Source organism: Columba livia, chromosome 6 (genome assembly GCF_036013475.1).
Source record: "Columba livia isolate bColLiv1 breed racing homer chromosome 6, bColLiv1.pat.W.v2, whole genome shotgun sequence".
NCBI lineage: Eukaryota > Metazoa > Chordata > Aves > Columbiformes > Columbidae > Columba > Columba livia.
Genome location: NC_088607.1, coordinates 4885349 through 4905598, shown reverse-complemented (window position 1 = coordinate 4905598; position 20250 = coordinate 4885349). Strand labels below are relative to the sequence as shown.

Below are 20250 nucleotides of genomic sequence, written 5' to 3'. Positions count from 1 at the left end.
GCTAAAGGGAATTCAAATGCTATGCAACATCTTTATACATGTATTCAATGCCTCCGTGTTTGAAGGCAGTATAAGTACGTTGTCATGATAGAGAGAGTTGCATTCAAAATCCTTAAAGTGAGCTAAAAATCAAGGTTAGTTGCTTTAAAGGTGTCATAGATCTGAGATTAGAAATACAGGATCATTACAGATGCATCATATTTCAAGTTTGTTAATAAAAGGGAAGAAAAAAAAAAAGGTTTTGCACAATATTTTGTTTTTATAAAAGTACCTGGGTGTGTTTCCCGGATCACAATTTGACTTTTCTAGTAAACTTCAAAGCTGAGCTGTTTGCACAGCTGTGGGATACCCGCTCCCCACATTGGGAATAATCACAGAGCTGGGTTCCTGGCTGTTCCACATTGTGTGGGTACCGAGCCAAGGTCAGGTACCCGCACATCTGCGGCCCTGGCACCACCACGGCCTCCAGAAGCTTTAAAGATTGGGCACCCGCCGCTGCAGGGGGAAATGCTCTGGTATTCAAGGGCTTGGGTCCTTTTGGAAAGACAGATAAAGCAGAATAAATATATTGCAAGAAAGACTCATCACACTCATGCTGCAGCTCCAGAAGGACAGGGAACTGCTGGAGAGAGTCCAGCGCAGGGCAACAAAGATGCTGAAGGGAGTGGAGCATCTCCCGTGTGAGGAAAGGCTGAGGGAGCTGGGGCTCTGGAGCTGGACAAGAGGAGACTGAGGGGTGACTCATTCATGGGGATCAATGTGGAAAGAGTGAGTGTCAGGAGGATGGAGCCAGGCTCTTCTCAGTGACAATCAATGGTAAGACAAGGGGCAATGGGTACAAACTGGGACACAAAAGGTCCCACTTAAATTTGAGAAGAAACTTCTTCTCAGTGAGGGTGACAGAGCCTGGCCCAGGCTGCCCAGGGGGGTTGTGGAGTTTCCTTCTCTGCAGACATTCCAACCCGCCTGGACACCTTCCTGTGTAACCTCATCTGGGTGTTCCTGCTCCATGGGGGGATTGCACTGGATGAGCTTTCCAGGTCCCTTCCAACCCCTGACATTCTGGGATTCTGTGACACACGGAATTGAGGCTCTCAGGACTGTGTTTGTTTCCTTACCTTGAGGAAAAAAATGGCTGATTCTTCAATTATTTTTTAAGTTATTATTACGGGACTAATAGAGTTCTATTGCAAAGTGGCTGCACTGCAATCTCCTCCTTCTAAGTAAGTGACTAACATGGGTCTGGCCTTGTTCATCCATGACTGTTTCAGCAAAAGGAAATTATTACTCACAACAACTCTACTATGATAGTGACACTTCACAACCTGAGGAAATTCAGCAAGGGCAGGGAATGATTTGTCCAGCGTAACCTAAAGGGAAAGGTGTCAAAATGAAGGCGGGAAAAGCCACGTTCCTGCCAACTAGTACAAAGAGCAAACTGCTCCCAAGGGAACCTATCAGTCCCTTCCAGAACATTCCTGCTCACATCAACACACCCAAACAGATGCTCAATAAAATCATCTGAAAAACATGCTTTGAACCCACAAGAGCTGACAAAAGCACAGTTAAACTTACTCCACGCGGTACATATTAAAAAAAAAAATGGGCACACCTGTTACTTTCTCATTTATATCTGCTAAAAAGGAACAGTAACTGATTAAACCTCCCCTCCGCAATACTATGTAAGAGAAGATGATTATGAAATAGCAGAGGGTATAAAAGTCAGAACAGCCTCACCTCCTCAGCTGCCACCAAAATGTGGGTGCTCGGACGGCTCGTCCTCCTGCCTCTCATCGCCGCTTTAGTCCTCGCTGAAGACAACTTGATAGAACTCAACGGTATGGAAATCTAGTCTTCTTTTCACCTGTGAAATTGAGTTAGTTTTTGCACAATAATTATTTTAGGTAACTAAAGGGGAAAATGTTAAACATATCTCTAAAAGTGCATCTTATTTTAATGGACTGCTGCACCATAGTAGCACCAGAATGTGCCAGCAAGTACTAAAAACGTTAAATAACAACAAAAAGTATATTTCCAATATGACTCCCTATGACAAATTTTTAACTTAAGAACTTGATTTTGAAGGGATTTTACTCTGGAATTGAAATTTGCATTTATAAATTAATACCATATTGGAGTAACAGGAATAAAGTTATTCAGTTGGGCAACAGTTGCTTTTATTTGCTCATCTTTCCTTTCTTCAATAAGAAGCAATAGGTAGTCATTTATTGCTTGATTTGGGATCACCATTCTGTGCTCAAATCAGCAATTTACCTGATTAATGCTGGGTGGCTACTGTAGGATAATGAAGTTTTGCTGCAGGGCTGCAGAAGAGTTCAGAGGAACGCAGAGGGTGGGTAGCTTAAAGCTGCTTTTGTAATGCTCTTATAACTGGGAGGTTTCATACGCAACAAGAAAGGTCTCTCCTCAACCTTGTTTTTCCCTCTGGAGCTCATGAGCAAGCCTCACCTTTTTACCTGGGACTGCACACACGGTATAGGGAGTTCTTCCTGCTGTTTTAGACCATGCATTTTAGATTAATATTGAATTAGAAAGATCTTATGCTTAAACTGGATTATAAACTTTTTTCTAAAGTTTCCTATACACTGGCCATATCCGCTACTACTTCGTAATTTATTAACATGCATTAAGTGATATTAATGATGTGAACCATGGTTGGATCATTTTTTTTTCATAAAAGAACTGGGTCTAAACCCAGCGAGCCCCACATCCCGAACCCAGTAACAGCCAAAAGAGGATGCTCAGACAAGAATGCAAATACAAGTCCGCATAATACTTCCCCAGAATCCTCTCCCAGTCACCAACAAACACGCTTTTGAAACAGAGAAATGTTACCTTTGTGTTAAATAGTTACCAAAGGCTTTTTCTTTCATGAATTTGGCCTGTTTTATGTGTTTATTTACCATCTCATCTACATCACCCTGCAGCAAAGACCCACATGCAAAGAGCCAGTTCCCTTTCTTTGTTTCAAAACCACAATTTACTGGTTTCCTCCCAGGCCACAGACTTGATGTGTTGGAAGAGAATATCTTGTATTAACCCTCTTTATAAATTTACAGACCTCTAGCACCTCTTTTTTTCCCTAAAGTACTTCAGTCTACTTACTTATTCCTTGTCTGGAAGCTATTCCTTATATTTTTATCATCTCCACTGCCATTTGCTGAAGATTTTCCCATTTAGCAGCACCGTATAGAGACAGAGGATCAGAATTGTGTGCAGCAGTAAATATGCAGTAATCCCACACATAGTCCTTTAGAAGTTCAAATCTGAAAAGCCTTTTTCATTCCCTGAGCGTGGGTTCCCAAATGTTTCAAGCCTAGGGCTGAGCCTCAGAACTGGATTCAATGATCTTTAGGAACTTGGCTTATCCAGTTTTGCCATTGGTTTCATCTGTAATACGCGTTGCCCTCAGCTACTAGGAAAATGAGGATAAAAAGTATTTTCTAATATTCTTCTACTATTTGATTCTTTAATAAACTGCAGTAATATAAATGGGAAAAAAAAAAAGTGCAAGATTTTGCTTGTCTGTTCCATAGCAGACTGTCCCGGGGTTTTTGCACAGTGGAGGGTGAATCACAGAATGGACTGGGTTGGAAAAGACCTCAGAGATCATCAAGTCCAACCCTTGGTCCAACTCCAGTCCATTGACTAGATCATGGCACTAAGTGCCATGTCCAATCTCAGTTTAAAAACCTCCAGGGGCGGTGAGTCCAGCACCTCCCTGGGCAGCCATTCCAATGCCTGACCACTCTCTCTGCAAAGAATTGCTTTTTAATCTCCACCCTAAATTTCCGCTGGCAGAGTTGAAGCCCATGCCCCCTTGTCCTATTGAAATATTATTGCAAGAGAAAACCTGAGAGATATCCTTGCAAACTGTTTTTTGTTGCCTTTTTCGATAGGGACACCTCGCTGTGGTGCTTCATTTAATCAGCCCAGCAGAGCATTCAACATTGAACTAAATGCGAATGAAAACTGCGTCTGGCAAATTCAGAGAAATACAAATCAATCTATTCGGGCCATTTTCTCCTATTTTCAGTAAGTGTTTTCTCCAGATGCCTTTTTTTTTGTTTAATTCAATTAGAATGCAGCACAGAAAAATATTGCTTCCAAATATTTCTGTGTATTTACTTTAGTAAAATCAGTATTGAATCTGTTTTGTGGAATCCAAAGAGCCTGTATATTTATCAGTGAGCTTAGATAGTTCTTATTATGTCTATTTGTTTTTTTAAAATAGATTTGCTCCTTCTTCGAGCTGCGAAACAGAAAGTATTAAAGTATATGATGGTCCCTCAACTACTTCGCCTCTTCTTGGACAAATATGTAATGACACTGATGCCGTCCCAGTACTTCAGTCATCTTCAGACAGTTTAACTTTCCTCATAACAACAAACTCTGAGGTTTTCACACGAAACTTCTTTGTCTTCTATTATTTCATTTCAGAAACAGGTAAGTCATTAATGCAGTCATTAGTACCAGTTGAATTGCACCATTAAAAGAAAACTTCCTATTAAGGGAAAGTTTAGGACAGCAATTAGAGAATATTAGAAGAATCTTTAATTAGTCTCACTCTTTCAGTTCATAGAGAATGATGGAGGGGGATAATCAGTGAAAGGAAAAGAGCAGCAAAACAATAGTGTACTTGCAGAGAGCCTAAAAAGTTAAATTTTACTCAGAAAAATTATTTCAAAGAAGGCATTATGGGAGTCTACTTTTACTTACAGGCTCCTACTAAATTTACTCAGTTTGCAAATATTATAGTGTTTACACAGAAAGAAAATATGAGCATGTAGTCAGAAGTGCTGAGTACAGGCCCCAGAAGTCAATAAGGGTTTACATTCATCAGGCTCTTTACTGTTTATCTTAAAAGGTAAGAATAACTTGAACAAAACCAGTCTTAGCTTGTGACCAGTTCCTTGGATTCTGCTGATCTGAATGGCGTGGTATTAAACTCCTAAAAGCTTCACTTTACAGAGTAGTCACCACATCCCACTTTATGCTGCTTCCGTGTTGAACTTTGCTGCTGAAAAATTGTGTCCCATTTCTACTCTACATTTGTCTTTCTGAGGTTTCCACTGACTTGATCTTATTTTGCCTTTGTTTATCAAATAAAGTCCCACTCAAACTTGAATATTTTGTACTTCCATGTAGATAATGACCAAGACCTCATAGATTCCTTTAATACAAAGTCTCTTTTGGCTGATATAGCATCTTCATTACCTGTTTTTCAAGATGGCACATTGTTTACTCAAAATGTAGATACAATTAGGTTCTCCTTCCCCTCTACTCTGCCCTGGTGAGACCACACCTGGAATATTGTGTCCAGTTCTGGCCCCTCAGTTCCAGAAGGACAGGGAACTGCTGGAGAGATTCCAGTGCAGAGCAACAAAGATGCTGAAGGGAGTGGAGCATCTCCCGTGTGAGGAAAGGCTGATGGAGCTGGGGCTCTTTAGCTTGGAGAACAGGAGACTGAGGGGTGACCTCATTAATGTTCACAGACATATGAAGGGTGAGTGTCAGGAGGATGGAGCCAGGCTCTTCTCGGTGACAACCAATGGTAGGACAAGGGGCAATGGATAAAAACTGGAACACAAAAGGTTCCACTTAAATGTGAGAAGAAACTTCTTCTCAGTGAGGGTGGCAGAGCCTGGCCCAGGCTGCCCAGGGAGGTTGTGAAGTCTCCTTCTCTGCAGACATTCCAACCCGCCTGGACACCTTCCTGTGTAACCTCATCTGGGTGTTCCTGCTCCATGGGGGGATTGCACTGGATGAGCTTTCCAGGTCCCTCCCAACCCCTGATATTCTAGGATTCTGGGATTCTGTGAATTAATTATTCACAGAATCAAAGCCAGCTCCTCTACAGCCATCTCAGATGTGGCAGATATACCATAGTGACAACAGGCTCATTTTGTCACATCCACCTGACCCGAAACTCTCTATAGAAGCTCTGTCTTTAGCACCTTTAATCATTTCCAGAGGAATGGAATCCTAAAGAAACAATCCTGCTAGTCACATAACTTTAGGTCTTTATTTTTTATGGCTCATTAATATACCATTATCTACTCTTCTTTTCAGACACTGTAAACTGTGGAGGAGAATTAACTGGTCCCAATGGGACATTTACCAGCCCCAACTACCCAGCAGCTCACCCTGAATTTACATACTGCGTCTGGCACATACAAACAGAAAAAAACTCAAAGATAAACTTAGAGTTCCAGGATTTGTTGTGAGTAAATGCCCTAATGCTCGATTACTCTTCTTTTTTTTTCTTCATTGTTTAAAGGCATTACTTTTAAATACAGGAGCAAAAATGCTTTCAAACTGTTAGAACATCTATACCCTTAAGACAAATGTGCTTTGCTGACTCTTACGATAAAGTAATTGCAATGTGTTCCACATCACTATATATGTTACTCTATAGCTACTGCAGTGTCCATCAATGAAATAGGGAAAGCATTTCAGGTGAGCAGCCACGAGGTGCAGCTCCATTTTAAGCTAGCCTGAATGATCTTAATTAAGTCCATCAATATAAATAAAGCTTTTTCTACATAAGGAACATGTTTAAAACCATCCTGTGCATCGTAATTGCAATTTAGAATTGAGGGTCAAAAGAATAAAGCAAATATCATCCCAAACACATCTTCCTCAGTATTGCTGGCTGTTCAGCAACAAAAATACCGTAGCCCTGGCTTAAGCACTTCCAAATATAAATCATAGAACCATTTAGGTTGGAAAAGACCTTTAAGATCATTGAGTCCAACTGTTAACCTCACACCGCCAAGTTTACCACTAAACCACATCCCCAAGAACCTCATCTACACATCTTTTAAACACCTCCAAGGTGCTAATAGGTGCCTTGGTTAAAGGAACCACACTGGCATGAACTTCACTGGCCCATATTGACCTTCATCAGGGTTGGTCTCCCATATGTGGTGGGCTGGGACCCTTTTTTGGCTTTCCCTGCATCAGTTGATACTGTGCAGGGACCAAACTCTCAAGACCAAGGGAATTCCAAGGGCAGGATCTTCAAGAACATATCTTGAGATATTCAGCCTGCAGAATGCTGTATAAGTATTCAGTATGAAACATATAGGATTCTGTAGGAAACCATTACCTTGACCACCGTCCTCTGAGATTATGAACTCTGCGCAGTGCTGTGCATCTTCTCAGCAGTCCTGGCCAGGGTCCATCTGTTGATTCAGGAGCAGCAATGATGCTCTGGAGGTGTCCAGGTGTCCACCCATCACAGCTCAGCTGGTGCTTTTCACCAAGGGCAGCAAGCACCAAGATATGGTAAAAAGGGCAAAAGCCTTCTCCTGGTGACATGCATAAGTCAAGCCTACACTTTAAAACCTCTTTGTTTTAAGATAAAGGATTATTTATATATCTTATATATATATAAATATCTATTTGAAGGGGTGGTTATTTTTAGTAAATAAGTAGCAATCAATATATAAAGTATCAGAGATTTAAAACCATAGCTGATCCAGCTTCTGTTCAGGGCTATAGCAAAGTATTTGCTATTTCAACGGGAGCAGAATCCTGCTCTTATTAAGCATTTCTCGCCTTAGAGGGTTTTCCATAGTTCATTTTATTTTAATAATGTCTATTTATGTGTTATTTTATTCTCCGTTCTTATTTCAGTCAACCAGATTCATCATACACTTCATCTGCACTAGATCCTCCACCCAGTATGAGCAACGTTCTCCCCACTCAGATTTCCCTGTAATTATATTTGTTTCTGTGTACAGCCTGGAACTCGACCGAAACTGCCGGTTTGACTTCACGGCGGTCTATGACGGTCCCACCACTAACACCGGGTTAATAGGAAAAGTCTGTGGCCGTACTCAGACCTCATTTGAGTCTTCCTCAAACGCTATGACAGTCGTGTTGTCCACAGACGACAGCAACTCCTACAGAGGATTTTCGGCTCAATACACCAGCGTTCCGCTGCCCGCTCCTGTGCAGCCCGATGGTGAGTGCACTCGATACGAGCAGAGGGTGTTGTTTCTTATTCTCACACACAGTTCTTTCCTCCCCTTATAAATACCAAAAAGAATTGATGGTTGATAGGGAGGTTTTAAGCCTTTTCATCGGCAGCCATCAACCTTCTTTACATACAGAAGTCCCACGTTAGTCTCACCTGTGGAGTGTGAGTTATTAACTGACCCATTGCAAAAGAAAGTCTGTTCTTTCACTTTTTTTGTCCATTTTTCTGGCCAGCACCACTAAAAGTCTGAGTTTTCCCTTCTTTTGGACAGAAGAGGCATTGTTAGCATCCTCGAGATGTAAAGATAAAACTTTTTTGACTGGTTAATTTGAATGGGTTTTTTTGCTCCCCGAGATACTCAGGAAAATGGTCCAACACCGGTTGGTCAAATGGGGTTCAGGTGTCTTGTAATTCCTTTCCCCCAGAGCTGGTTAACTTTCCTTATTGGTTCCACACATTTGCATGTCCACCTTCTCATCAGCTGAGGTGGAAAGGGACCCTCTAAAGCTTCAGCGTTTGTCATAAAACAATTTTCTCACCCATCACTCTGCAATAGCACTTTGATTCCTTTTCCCTTTTAAAAAGGCTGTGATTTATTCTGCGTTACTGGATTTAAAATTAAACTTCCAGCCATGAGTTTTACACTGTTTTGCTTCTCTAATATTTTTTATGCTGAGCATGAAATTTTGTCCTGACTTCTGCACGGCCTCAAATGGGGATGAGCCATTTCAGACTTGGACAAATCAAGAACCATGCAACGGGTTCAAGGATCCAGCCTAAAGGAGAAACGAGCGCAGCACAGTTTGTGGTAACCTGCTTTGTCCTGTGTTTTTTCCTCTTAAATTTCTCTTTGAATGGCAGCATCCCTTACCTGCTCTTCAGACAGCATGACAATTGTTCTCAGCAAGTCTTACCTGGCCTCCCTTGGTTATGACGAAACCCACCTGCACCTGAACGATCCATCTTGCAGACCAGTTGTAACAGATTCTGTCGTCTTTTCCTTCCCATTAAGCAGCTGTGGAACAATTAAACAGGTAAAGGGGGAAAAACATGTCACATGAAGCCAACAATAGCTTGTGAATGACAGGGGCTTGTAAAAGCAGTTTATGAACAGGATGTCAATGAGGCAACAGCAGATTTACTTAGCTCACCCAATTATATGTTTCCAGTTTTGAAGCAGAAAGAACATTTTTCCTCTTCCTTTCAAAGGGAGGGCAGGAGAATCCACACGGATTAACCCCAAATGTTTCGTTCCCTCTCCAGGTTATCAGAAGTAGTACCACGTTAGGTATGCAATTTAACATTCTCTGCCAGCGATATGGCTGGGATTTATCCTAGAGTCACAAGAAAAGGGGAAAAACCCTAAAATGTGAACATTCCCAAAAGCGCAGCTCTGGTATTTTCCACACTGTGCAGCATTCCTTAACCTTTTTGAGCACGTTCAGTGTTTTGAAAACAATAGGATGGTCAATGATGTTTTTGTAATTGTAACCTTTTTCACATTTCAAGGGTACCTCGAGCCTCTGATAAGCTGGGCGGACTTGTAACTTCAGCACAATTGCTTTCAAGTGTTGCTGCTCATACAATCACAACTGAGCCCTCCATACGATTCCTTTTGCAGGACGAAGGTCAGAGCATCACTTACACCAACGTTGTGTTCCTCTCTCCAACTGGGAACGTCATCACCCGCCAAAAGAGCGTAGAGATTGTTGCAAAATGCAAAATGGAAAACAACTCAACCGTAGAAATCATGTACATAACAAAAAATAACATAATCCAAAACATAACCTCTGTGGGACGGTACAATGTTAGCATATCGTTCTACGATTCGGAGTCATTCTCCAATCCTATACTTGAGTCCCCATATTACATAGACCTGAACCAAACTATTTTTACTCAAGTCAGTCTTCATTCCACTGACCCAAACCTTTTGGTATTTGTCGATACCTGTATAGCATCGCCACAATCCGATTTTGGATCACCAACGTATGACTTAATCAGAAGCGGGTAAGACTCTACATTAACTTTATTTCCTCACGTATTTGGAGATGGTAATACCATCTAAATGTCAACCATAGCTGACATTCCTTTATTTTTGTCTCTCTCCTACTTATCTTATTCAGCAGAACATGGTTGAAATCTAAATTTCATAGAAATTTAAAGGCATTACATAAACAGAGCTGGGAAAAACAAGCACCGCATTGCACTGGGGGGAGGAAAAAAGCACATCATTGTACGCTCACATGTAACAACAATGCCGCAATTAAGTGCTGTGGTTACAGCTGACAGTTTGCAGGAATGATTATTACATGTGGGCTATTTTAACACATCTGTCAATTCTGTTGCAGCTGCAATAAAGACGACACTGTGGTGACCTACCCACCACTTGAACACTATGGAAGATTCAAATTTAACGCCTTCAGGTTCCTGCGCTACTTCCCATCAGTTTATCTCCAGTGTGATATTGTAATTTGCGACAGCAATGACACCAACTCTCGCTGTACCAGAGGCTGCATCTCCAGGCAAAAAAGAGATATTCCTTCATACGTGTGGAAAACTAACACTGTCGTCGGTCCCATCCGCCTGAAGAGAGACCTCAGGTCTGCTGGTGCCTCAGGTAAGAACAACAGATAAATTAAGCTCCTCCCTTGTGTAAATCCATCACCTTCATTCCACTAATAAGTGAATTACACTAGTTTGTGGCATCAGAGCAACAGGTTCAAGGCAGTTCGTGTTTTGTGAGATCCCAGAACTCATCGACAGATTGATGTTCTTCCAGGTTAAGGAGACAAAGCAGCACTCGCTCCTGGTTACGAAAGTAGCGCAGGCAGGATCTGTGTATTCAGAAAGAGTCACAAATGGCAAGAGATTTCAGATTTTCAAGCGTGTCATTTTTCGATGAAGCATAAATAGGAAGCAGGGCTCATTTCTCAAGTCACAGACCACATAAAAGGCAGGTTGCAAATCATAGCCAAGCGTTGTTATAACCTGTGTGTTTACAACAGCCCACTCAACTCACTCAGTTTTATTTGCTGATACTACAGAGCAGCTTTGCCAAATGATAAGCATAGATTAATTACTATTCTATGCTGGGTTAAATCCTCCCCCTGCACATATCACCTGTTAGAACAAAAATAGGAAGAGGACAGTCACTGGAGCAGAAATCTAAAGCATCACGCTTTTAAATTAGAACCGCAAAGCTGTTTACAAGACAATTAAGCTTTAGTGCCCCAACTCTCCAGCACAATTTGCAGCCAGTTCTGCAGCGGTCTGGGTGAGTATGAGAGCTAACATAGACTACAAGATAAGGAAAAGCTATTTTAAAGAGCTTGTATTGTTACTCGCACTATGCTCATTGTTCTAACCTTTATTGAGCCCAAGGTTTCATCCGAAAAAAGCATGTTGTGCCACATGCTTCCAAGGGCCACATCTAGGAAAAAATCAGAATTAATCGTGCTTTTAATAGTAGTAGGCATATTTTCTTCCTTTTTTTTGATAATTATTAGCCTCTCTGAACTCTTGCATTTTAATCACGCTCCCATTTATTTCCATAAAGATTCTGCATCCACACACTAGAAACTGAGCACATCTATCATGTGAAAGGGATTCAAGTGCAAACAGACCGCACTCAGAGTACTACAAAGCACAGATTAATTCTCATAGTATCACGATTTACATAAAAATACCGAGTTTTACTGAGGACCAGCTGGAAAAGCATTAGAAGGTGCAGAGTTAGAGCCACGAGTTTCTTTTTGCCCAGCTTTGCTGCAGCAACGCGTCTCCATCCAGCCGGTTCTGAAGGAACGACAGCCCCGCTTGGCAGAAACTCGGCTGCAGCAATAACAAGGAGTTTGGTACCATTGTGATGCTCTTTTGCACAATTATTACATATTTTTACAGCTCTTCAGTAATACAGGCTCAGAATTTGCAATAGGCGTGGGCCAGCTCCTCAGAACTAGAACATCTGAAGAAAAACACTTATTTAATTTTAACCAAAATGACATGGTGCTCAAAACTTTAAACACTGCACTTTGTTTTTTCTCTACACAGAATCCCTCACTAAACCAGATGCTGAAGAAACCCCAAACCTGCAACAACACAACTTCTACACTCTTTCATTTGTGGTTTTAATATCAAATATTATCATCGTGGTAGCTGTGATACTAAAATATCACATCAAACATCAAGCGGGATACAGCTACCAAAAGCTCCAGAGCTCCTATTAACTACTTTGGGATATTTCAAATGTGTCAACTTCTATTCAGATTTGTCACCCAAAGAGGGCAGAGGGGAAAAAAAGACCAACACCACAACTAAAGAAAGCAATAAACTAACAGCCTTGGAATACAACAATGCTTGGAAACGTATTTCAACTTTTTTGTAATTAGAAAGAAAAACCCTCTCAAGCCAGCATTGTATCTTAAATCACTGAGCTGAAAATGAATGTGTCTACCTCAGGGTGTTTCTTAGCAAGTAAAAAAATAACTTTATAGGTGTAAAGCGACCTGTAAAGTACAAGATAATTTAGGCCCTTTGTTCTCTAATCACTTTGAAACTGCATTTGGCATGAACAGAGCTAAGGGACAACTGTGAAATGTGTGTTCCAAGCAAATCATCATCTCTCCAAAATCTACTCCTGTTGAGTTGCTACCACCAAGATGCGACAGTCTTCAAAAGCCACCGGTTTTCCTGGAGAAGAATAAAATAGTAGGTAAAAGATAAAGATATTGAATGTACGTGCCTGTGCCGCTTGTTCAGTCAACACTTGCTTCCCCATCAAGAGGTTTAGCCTAACACATTAGACACCAAAACCAATCAACGTCTGTTCACCCAACTTCAAGGTTGACCATTAAGACCCTGTACAGCCCCAGTTAAATGGTGCACCCCACATTTCAAAGAGTAACAAACAGAGTGATGTATGAAGCTTGACCTTCCACAAAAGAGGGACTTGGAGTCACATTTCTACCTCCCAACGGGTAGAACTCATCCCAACAGGTCAAAGTAGAAATGATGCGATAAGGCTCCTTCTCTGGCCTCAGGTTGGTGACATGCAGGAGATCCTACCCCAGAACAACCCATCTGGCAACAAAGTCCCCTTGAGAGCAACCACAAATTAAATATTTACATTTCTCAGGATAACAAAGCATGGATAATTAACAGGTCTGCCAAGTACATATTCATTTCAGTTGTTCCTGCACAACTCAATTAATTTAGGACGGAAAAAATAATGACAACCTTGGTTTAGATGTCACTTAAGGAGCCTTGATTGCTAATTGAGGTGGCTGTGCAGCCAGCGAGGTTTCAAAGAACCCAGGCTGGGGTTCAACTTAAACCTGACTGCTTAAACAGCCTAAGTTAGGCAGTGCCAGCACTACCCTTCCTCTTATAGATGCAGTAATAAACATCTTCAACAGGAGAGCCATGAAAATAAACCGAAAGCACAAAGAAACTACATTTCATTCTACTTGTAACACGTTACACATCAAAGAAATGAAGACAACAAAAAAGTGAAACGATTACATGCAGGTAAAAAGATACACTGTAATTCAGTTTATTTAGAGTACTTCTCCGTTGTTCAAACTGGAACTGTGTTTCCTACGGCTTTCAGCAATGCGCTTTAAATAAATAAGCCACAAAGGGCATACAAAATTCTTGCATTTAGGAAAAAAAACACATTCTTAAGATGTTCCATAAAACTAACAACTGTGTACAATAGTGGATAGAATTACAGTAACAAAATGCAAGTAAACAACACTGAGGTTCTTTACAGTTATAACTCCATAAATACTAAGCTTTGTAAAGTATAATTGCCCTTGAAGTACTTACACTGAAGTCCTATATCCACATACATCTATCTCTCCCCATTAGAAAACCCTTCGTTAGAATCATAGTGCGCTTGTGAAATTTTGTTTGGCTTTGAGTTCTGAACCAAGTCCATTAAGAGAACCATTTTATTATCTATATGTGTCTGAAGAGCCTGGATCTGGCGATCAATATAGTCCATTAGTTTTCTCTCCATCAGATCCATATTTTTTGAGATGATCTTTTCCAAATAGGAGCAAATAGGCTGTTGTTCTACTCTGTGAAGAGAGCAAATATAAGAATAAGTATAATCCATTTCTAATGACAAGAGGCATGATAGAGACCTGGACACTTGAACTTATTTTAAATGTAAAGCTCATTTATTAGACAATAAGCTTTGGAAGGTATTAGGTTTTCAGCACTAGTGAAATACCCTGCTTGTCACATCTGCAATCTCAGAATTTTTCTATAAACATGCTAGGGTATATAGTAATTTTTCAACCTTATTTTTTCAAAGGCTCAATCACACATTAGGCAGCTTAGTTATGTGAAACAAAATCCACACAACTCAACAGTATACACCGAGTTCAAATTCTTCCCACCTAAAGTGTTTCAAGAGTTATACAAACTATGCAATTCTTTCAAAACACCGCACTTTCCCAGGAGCTGGAGATATTCAGGCTTTATTAAGTCCCAATTCCTACATCTCACCATTTCCACTGTTCCTCAAGCATCAAACTGGGTGCACTGCTACTACCACAACGTAAATGCCAAGAAATGAAGAGGGACAGGAAAGATCAGTGGGCTGAGATTAACTAAGTACAGCAGAAAGATCGTGGCACATGCTGTGAAAAACTGGAGCTAAGAATTTAGGAGCCAAAATGAAAATTTAGATGAGAAAGACAAACTCTATGTATATGAAATTGCAGAAAGATTATACTTTTGTTTGAAATCATAAAATGTGAAGTGGAGGCAAAAGACAAATGGTTTAGTAACAACAAATGGTATGATTTCTTCTGAAAAAACTCTTATATTCAAGCAGCTCACCTGGAAAACTGATTTTAACCATGTTCATCGCCATACAGCCTTACACGTATTTTAAGACTCGCTATTGTTGTTAATGAGAATAAAATACATTATGTATTTTAGTTTTTAAAACTTGTGAATAAACAAACCACTAATTTAATAAGCGTACCAAACTTTACTTACCCGTCACACTGAATGCCTTCCTCTTTAGTCACCACATTTTTACCAAAACGCCTATCGCCATCTTTTAGCCGAAGATGATTGACCTGACTGCACAAGTTCTGAAGAAAAGGAAGAAGAACCTGTGGATTGGCTACACTTGGGGTTTCGCTCGCTTGTTGCTGCGTTTGCAAGGATCCCACGGCTTTAAAATAACTTCTGAGGTCAACTGTGTTTTGCTGGGTAGTAAGTCTTTCAGAATCAGAAGTATTCTCTCCTTCAGGTACCTGTGTGTTCGGATCATGACCAGTTTTTAAGTCTTCATAGGCTGTTTCACTTGTTAAATGGTTTTTACCAGGCAACGGTTCACTGGCTGGTTGATCTGGTGATGGCGAAAGAGCTGCACTGCACAACCCATCTACTGCGAGGTCACCTCCAAAGTCTGAGTTTTTCCCAAAGATCCATTTCAGTTTGTCTCCAAAAGGTAAACTGTTCTAATGGGATGAAAACCAACACGATTAATATTTAAGTATTAAAACACACTGGAAATTATATAATGATAGGTACTTTATAACTCTTAATAATTACAGCATTCTACTAGTGTGATGTAAAGATTTTAAAGCAGTTGTGAATTGTACTCTTAGGAAAAAGCACAGGAAAAGATTTTCCCTGTACGTATTATGTGTTAATTATCTTGTCAGCCTCTAAGTCACAAAACAGATTTACAGATGACATTTTTACCACGCTGCGTCCAAGGACTGAGCATTATTAACATCAGATGGATTCAGGATTCTGTTTAAATAGCCTGGATTAGGATCCAAATCAAACAAATGCTCTGTAAGAGCACATTCCCTTTAGTTGAAGGCGACGTGCTTTTAGTGACAAGAAAGGGGACAAACCAGCCCATCTACCTACACCCCAAACATTACAGGGAATGCACCCACTGACAGGCAGTGACAAGGGACACCAACAAAAGGAGGGGCAGGGTGGCAGTGAAGTTTGAAACGTTGATGATACAGAGCTCTTAACTCTGCACTTGGTGTATGCACAGCGATTCCTGAAGCTTTATTCATTGCACTCCTTATTTAAGGTTGGCAAGAGCTAAACCAGGATTAAACGAGCAAAAAGTCTGGGTTAAAAATTAAAAGTAATTTTAAAAAATCTTTTTCACCAAATCGGTTGGGAACACGTTTAACTGTTACAGCAGGTAAGGTCACAGAGCAGCACTACCTACATTTAAGGAGAAGCACCACGACTTACTTTCTGCTGACATCGGACCATGTCCATGAGCTGCTGAGCACCGGGAGACAACTTGGACCCCATGGATTCCATTATCATTTGCACTCTGTCTAGATCTATGCTCGAGCCTAGTGAAGGAAAATCAGTTGCTAGTTTTGCAGACACTGTTTTCACTTGCACAACTATTTTAGTGATGAGCACTCTTTGTTTCTCACCAATGGAGAGCAGCTATTGCAAGAAGGAAGAAAAATATTTTGGTTAGGAAAGAAAAGCAGTTTTGTGTTTTATTTGTATGTATGGGACAAGGGAAAAACAATGCCAAATGCTTTTCCAGGGAAATTAAGCTGATTTCTCCTTGCTATTACTCCTCAGAAAATTCTGATGGGAACAGAGGTGAACAACCCAGATACATCAGGCATTAAGAGCAGTGACCATACAGACTTCCATAAGGTTATTTAACCCCATCAGAGTTAACAGTTCAAATTGATTACTTGCAATTTATCTGCTTTATGAAGGTTTTTTGTTTCTAGGAGGTTATTCTTTTTCTCATATAAATATTAAGCCTTCATAAAAAGAAAATGGTGATACAAATTTAAAAGGAGAACGCTGCCATCAAGACAAAGCGCCCATCATCTAACACATTTTTAATGGATTATATGAAGCGACAAAGTGTATAAAAACAATAATTTGACTAAGAGCAAAGCAATTTAGTCAATTAAGTGATTAAAAAGACAAAAGTAAAACAGTTATGTTAAATTCCCTACCTTAATTCTACAGGAGGTTGCAGGGCATTCGAACTTAAGGTACTTGTTGTATAAAGTAACCTTGTCAGTTTCCCTGAAAAAATAAAATAAACAAGCTAAGACAACACTATAAGAAGTACTTTTTTCTTTAGTAGAAATATACTATATCGGTGAATATTTACACAAAAACCAAGTCTGACTGGAACATATTTCTAATGTGGTATAGCAGTTTCAATGCATATATCCAACTTGTACTGAATCTTACTGGACACATATATACAAAAGGATTTGTATGCATATGTACATTACCTACTACAGAAGCTTTTGAGGCTCAGTATGTTACTCACACACCTTCCCTGAGGCTCTGAGTTGGTTGTTTCTATTTAGCTAATTAAGCGGCAGATGTGCCATGTAGTGACTTAAAAACAAGAGACATTGCTTTAGGGCCCCTGAAAAAGCAGGGATGGAAGGGGGAAACACATCTTTTAATTTCTCTCTTGCTCTTTAAGTGTGAGATGACTATTTATCAAAGAAACGACATCTTTTGGTAAAGATCATCTAAGAGAGATCTGCTGAAGAGACAAGCAGATCTGTTGGCTAAAAAGATTAAACGATACAGGAGAGTTGCACCTGTCCTAACTCCCTCTATAGTCTTACACAACAAAATTTCAGCGTGGCACTTCACAACTTACTAAATTAAACATTTCACTAATTACAAAAGAAGAAAAAGTAACTATTAGCATAATCGCAGACTTATATCAAAGAGGCAGCACTTGTGCGAGCCACCAGCAGCTGTGAGGAGCACACCAGGGTTAGAACCAGAGTCACACAATCTTTTCAGTTGGAAGAGACCCTCAGGATCAGAGTCCAACCATGGAGTTCTCCCAGGACCGCGGTGCCTGTCCCCATTCACCAGTTTTGCACAGACCTCCAGGAAAGCCCAAGCTGAGTGGTTTTCATGGTGCAGATATCAGGAGTTTACCAGGAGCAGGACCTCAGATACAGACAGGGAATGATGGGCTGAGAGTTGGGGTGTTCAGACTGGAAAAGAGAAGCTCCAGGAAGACCTCATTGTGGCCTTTCCATACTTAAAGGGGGTGATAAGAAGGATGGGGACAGACTTTTTAGCAGGGCCTGTTGTGACAGGACAAGGGGGGATGGTTTTAAACTGAAAGTGGGGAGATTCAGGCTGGACATGAAGATGATGAGGGTGATGAGAACCTGGCCCAGGTTGGCCAGAGAGGTGGTGGATGAACCATCCCTGGAGACATCTCAGGCTGGACGGGGCTCTGAGCAACCTGAGCTGGTGAAGATGTCCCTGCTCATGGCAGGGGTGGCACTGGGGGAGCTTTGATGGTCCCTTTCCACCCAAACCATCCTGTGATTCACTGACAGAGACGGGCCAGCCGGTGTTCGGGGTCCCGGAGCAAACTCACCCCGGGGCGCAGGCGGTGCCCAGGCTCTGTCCCCGGCCGGTCCCGCAGTACTCCTCGCCCACGTACACCTCCATGTTCCGCGCCTCGCTCAGGACACCGACGCACACCATCTCCCCGGGGGGCCGGCACTCCAGCTGCAGCACGCAGGGCTCCTCGCCGCCGCCCGCCCGCCGCTCCACCACCACGGCCTCGCTGCTGCGGGGGAAGCGCCACGGCCGCGTTACCCCGCCGGGCCCGCTCCCGCCGCGCCGCCCGCACAGCCCCAGCCCGGCCCCCCGCACACCGCCCGCTTGCCCGCAGCCGCCCGAGCCGAGCCGAACCGAACCCTCCGCCGCCGCTCACCTGGCGTCCCCCCGCAGGCAGAGCGCCCGGGCCAGCCCGTGGGGCGGCGCGCAGGGCCAGGAGCACCGCACGGACACACCGCACGGCTCCCGCGGGTCGGCGGCCGGGTCAGCGGCCGCCACCTCCTCCTCCGCCTCCTCCTCCGCCGAGCAGCCGCTCGCCATCGCGACACCGCGGGCCGGACACCGCCGGGACGGCGCCGCCAGCCCGCAGCGGCGGCCGCCGGGGAAAGCGCCTGCGCAAGGCGGCGGGAACGGAGCTCTGCGCATGGGCGGCTGGGGCGGCGGCGGCGGGGCCCCGGGGAGGGGCTGCTCGCAGGGCCGGTCGGTGGATGAATACGGGCGTCCCGCTGTCCGGAGCCTGCCCGCCGGGGTCTGCCCCACCGCGGCCCCCAGGGCTGGGAGAGTCCCTCGTCCTCCCGCGGGGAGCAAGGGCTGACACGGGGGGCGGTCTGGGGGAAATAACACCTGCAGTGTGGGCAAATCTTAGAATCGTTTTGGTTGGAAAAGATGCTTAAGGTCATATTTTCACATTATCAAACGACATTCACCAGTAGAGAGACATTCACAAACGACATTCACCAGTAAGGAGAAAATTTGTGTCTAATGACTCCTGGCCAGTAGCTCAGAAATGGAATGTCAGCTCGGTGTTATCCCTCGTGGGACACAGAAGCAATGGGGGCTCAGCAGCAGTGATCTCCATCAGAGAATCACACAATCATTTTGCGTGGGAAAGACCTTTAAGATCATCGAGTCCAACCATTAACCCAACTCTGGCACTAACCCCTGTCCCTGAAAACCTCGTCTAAACGCCTTTTAAACCCCTCCAGGGATGGTGACTCCACCACTGCCCTGGGCAGCCTGTTGCAATGCCAACAGCCCTTTCCCGGAATAAATTGTTCCCAATATTCAACCTAAACGTTCCCTGGCACAACTTGAGGTCATTTTCTCTCATCCTGTCACTTGTTACTTGGGAGAAGAGACCATCCCCCTCCATGCTCCAAGCTCCTTTCAGGCAGTTCAGAGATCAGAAGGTCTCCCCTCAGCTCCTGTTCTCCAGCTGAACCCCCAGGTCCTTCAGCCACCCCTCATAATGCCAATATTAGTCTTTTTTCTAATAAAACAAAGCTCTCTTGGAGAGATGGAAAAGCCTCAAAAGCCTGTCAAGCACTACAGAACTTGATAAAACAGCAACATGTGGAGCAACGCAATTCTCTGGCTTGCACGGAGAGAGACTATAAATAAAAGATTGAGTTCATTTAATTTTCAGTAGGATCCCAGCTTCTGGACTCGGGGGAAGCTGCTCCTGACACCGCGGTACAGACATAAACCAGAGAACACGGATATCGAGTTCTTGGTGCTCGGGTGAGGGGCATTAATTAGGTCTGTGAAAATAGAGAGATGGACTTGGACAGGCTTTGTATAAGCTAATATTGCAAATGTAGTTGGCATCTCTGCTCTTTGTCACAGAAGCTGTTGTTTTATGCGATTTACTA

General features: G+C 42.6%; 2 protein-coding genes across 4 annotated transcripts; one reads left to right on the top strand and one right to left on the bottom strand.

The window, feature by feature from the left end:
- The first annotated feature begins 1696 nt into the window (after positions 1-1696).
- LOC135579737 (CUB and zona pellucida-like domain-containing protein 1) lies at positions 1697-12744 on the top strand. The gene is made up of 9 exons (XM_065066782.1): positions 1697-1838; positions 3921-4056; positions 4256-4467; positions 6094-6244; positions 7770-7993; positions 8870-9042; positions 9630-10015; positions 10357-10625; positions 12059-12744. Exons 1-9 carry the CDS (start codon positions 1757-1759, stop codon positions 12232-12234), a joined length of 1809 nt encoding a protein of 602 aa, XP_064922854.1. The 5' UTR covers positions 1697-1756; the 3' UTR covers positions 12235-12744.
- A 785-nt stretch (positions 12745-13529) lies between these two features.
- Positions 13530-18992, bottom strand: C6H10orf88 (chromosome 6 C10orf88 homolog). 3 transcript variants are annotated; one of them, XM_065066783.1, is made up of 6 exons: positions 18756-18992; positions 18414-18608; positions 16999-17071; positions 16256-16462; positions 15020-15489; positions 13530-14088 (listed from the first exon to the last, which is right to left on the bottom strand). In XM_065066783.1, exons 1-6 carry the CDS (start codon positions 18917-18919, stop codon positions 13860-13862), a joined length of 1338 nt encoding a protein of 445 aa, XP_064922855.1. In that variant the 5' UTR covers positions 18920-18992; the 3' UTR covers positions 13530-13859. The 3 variants fall into 3 exon arrangements, with proteins under 3 accessions (XP_064922855.1, XP_064922856.1, XP_064922857.1); XM_065066784.1 differs by having other exon boundaries at positions 18414-18605; positions 18756-18988; XM_065066785.1 differs by lacking the exon at positions 18414-18608 and having other exon boundaries at positions 18756-18987.
- Positions 18993-20250: the final 1258 nt, after the last annotated feature.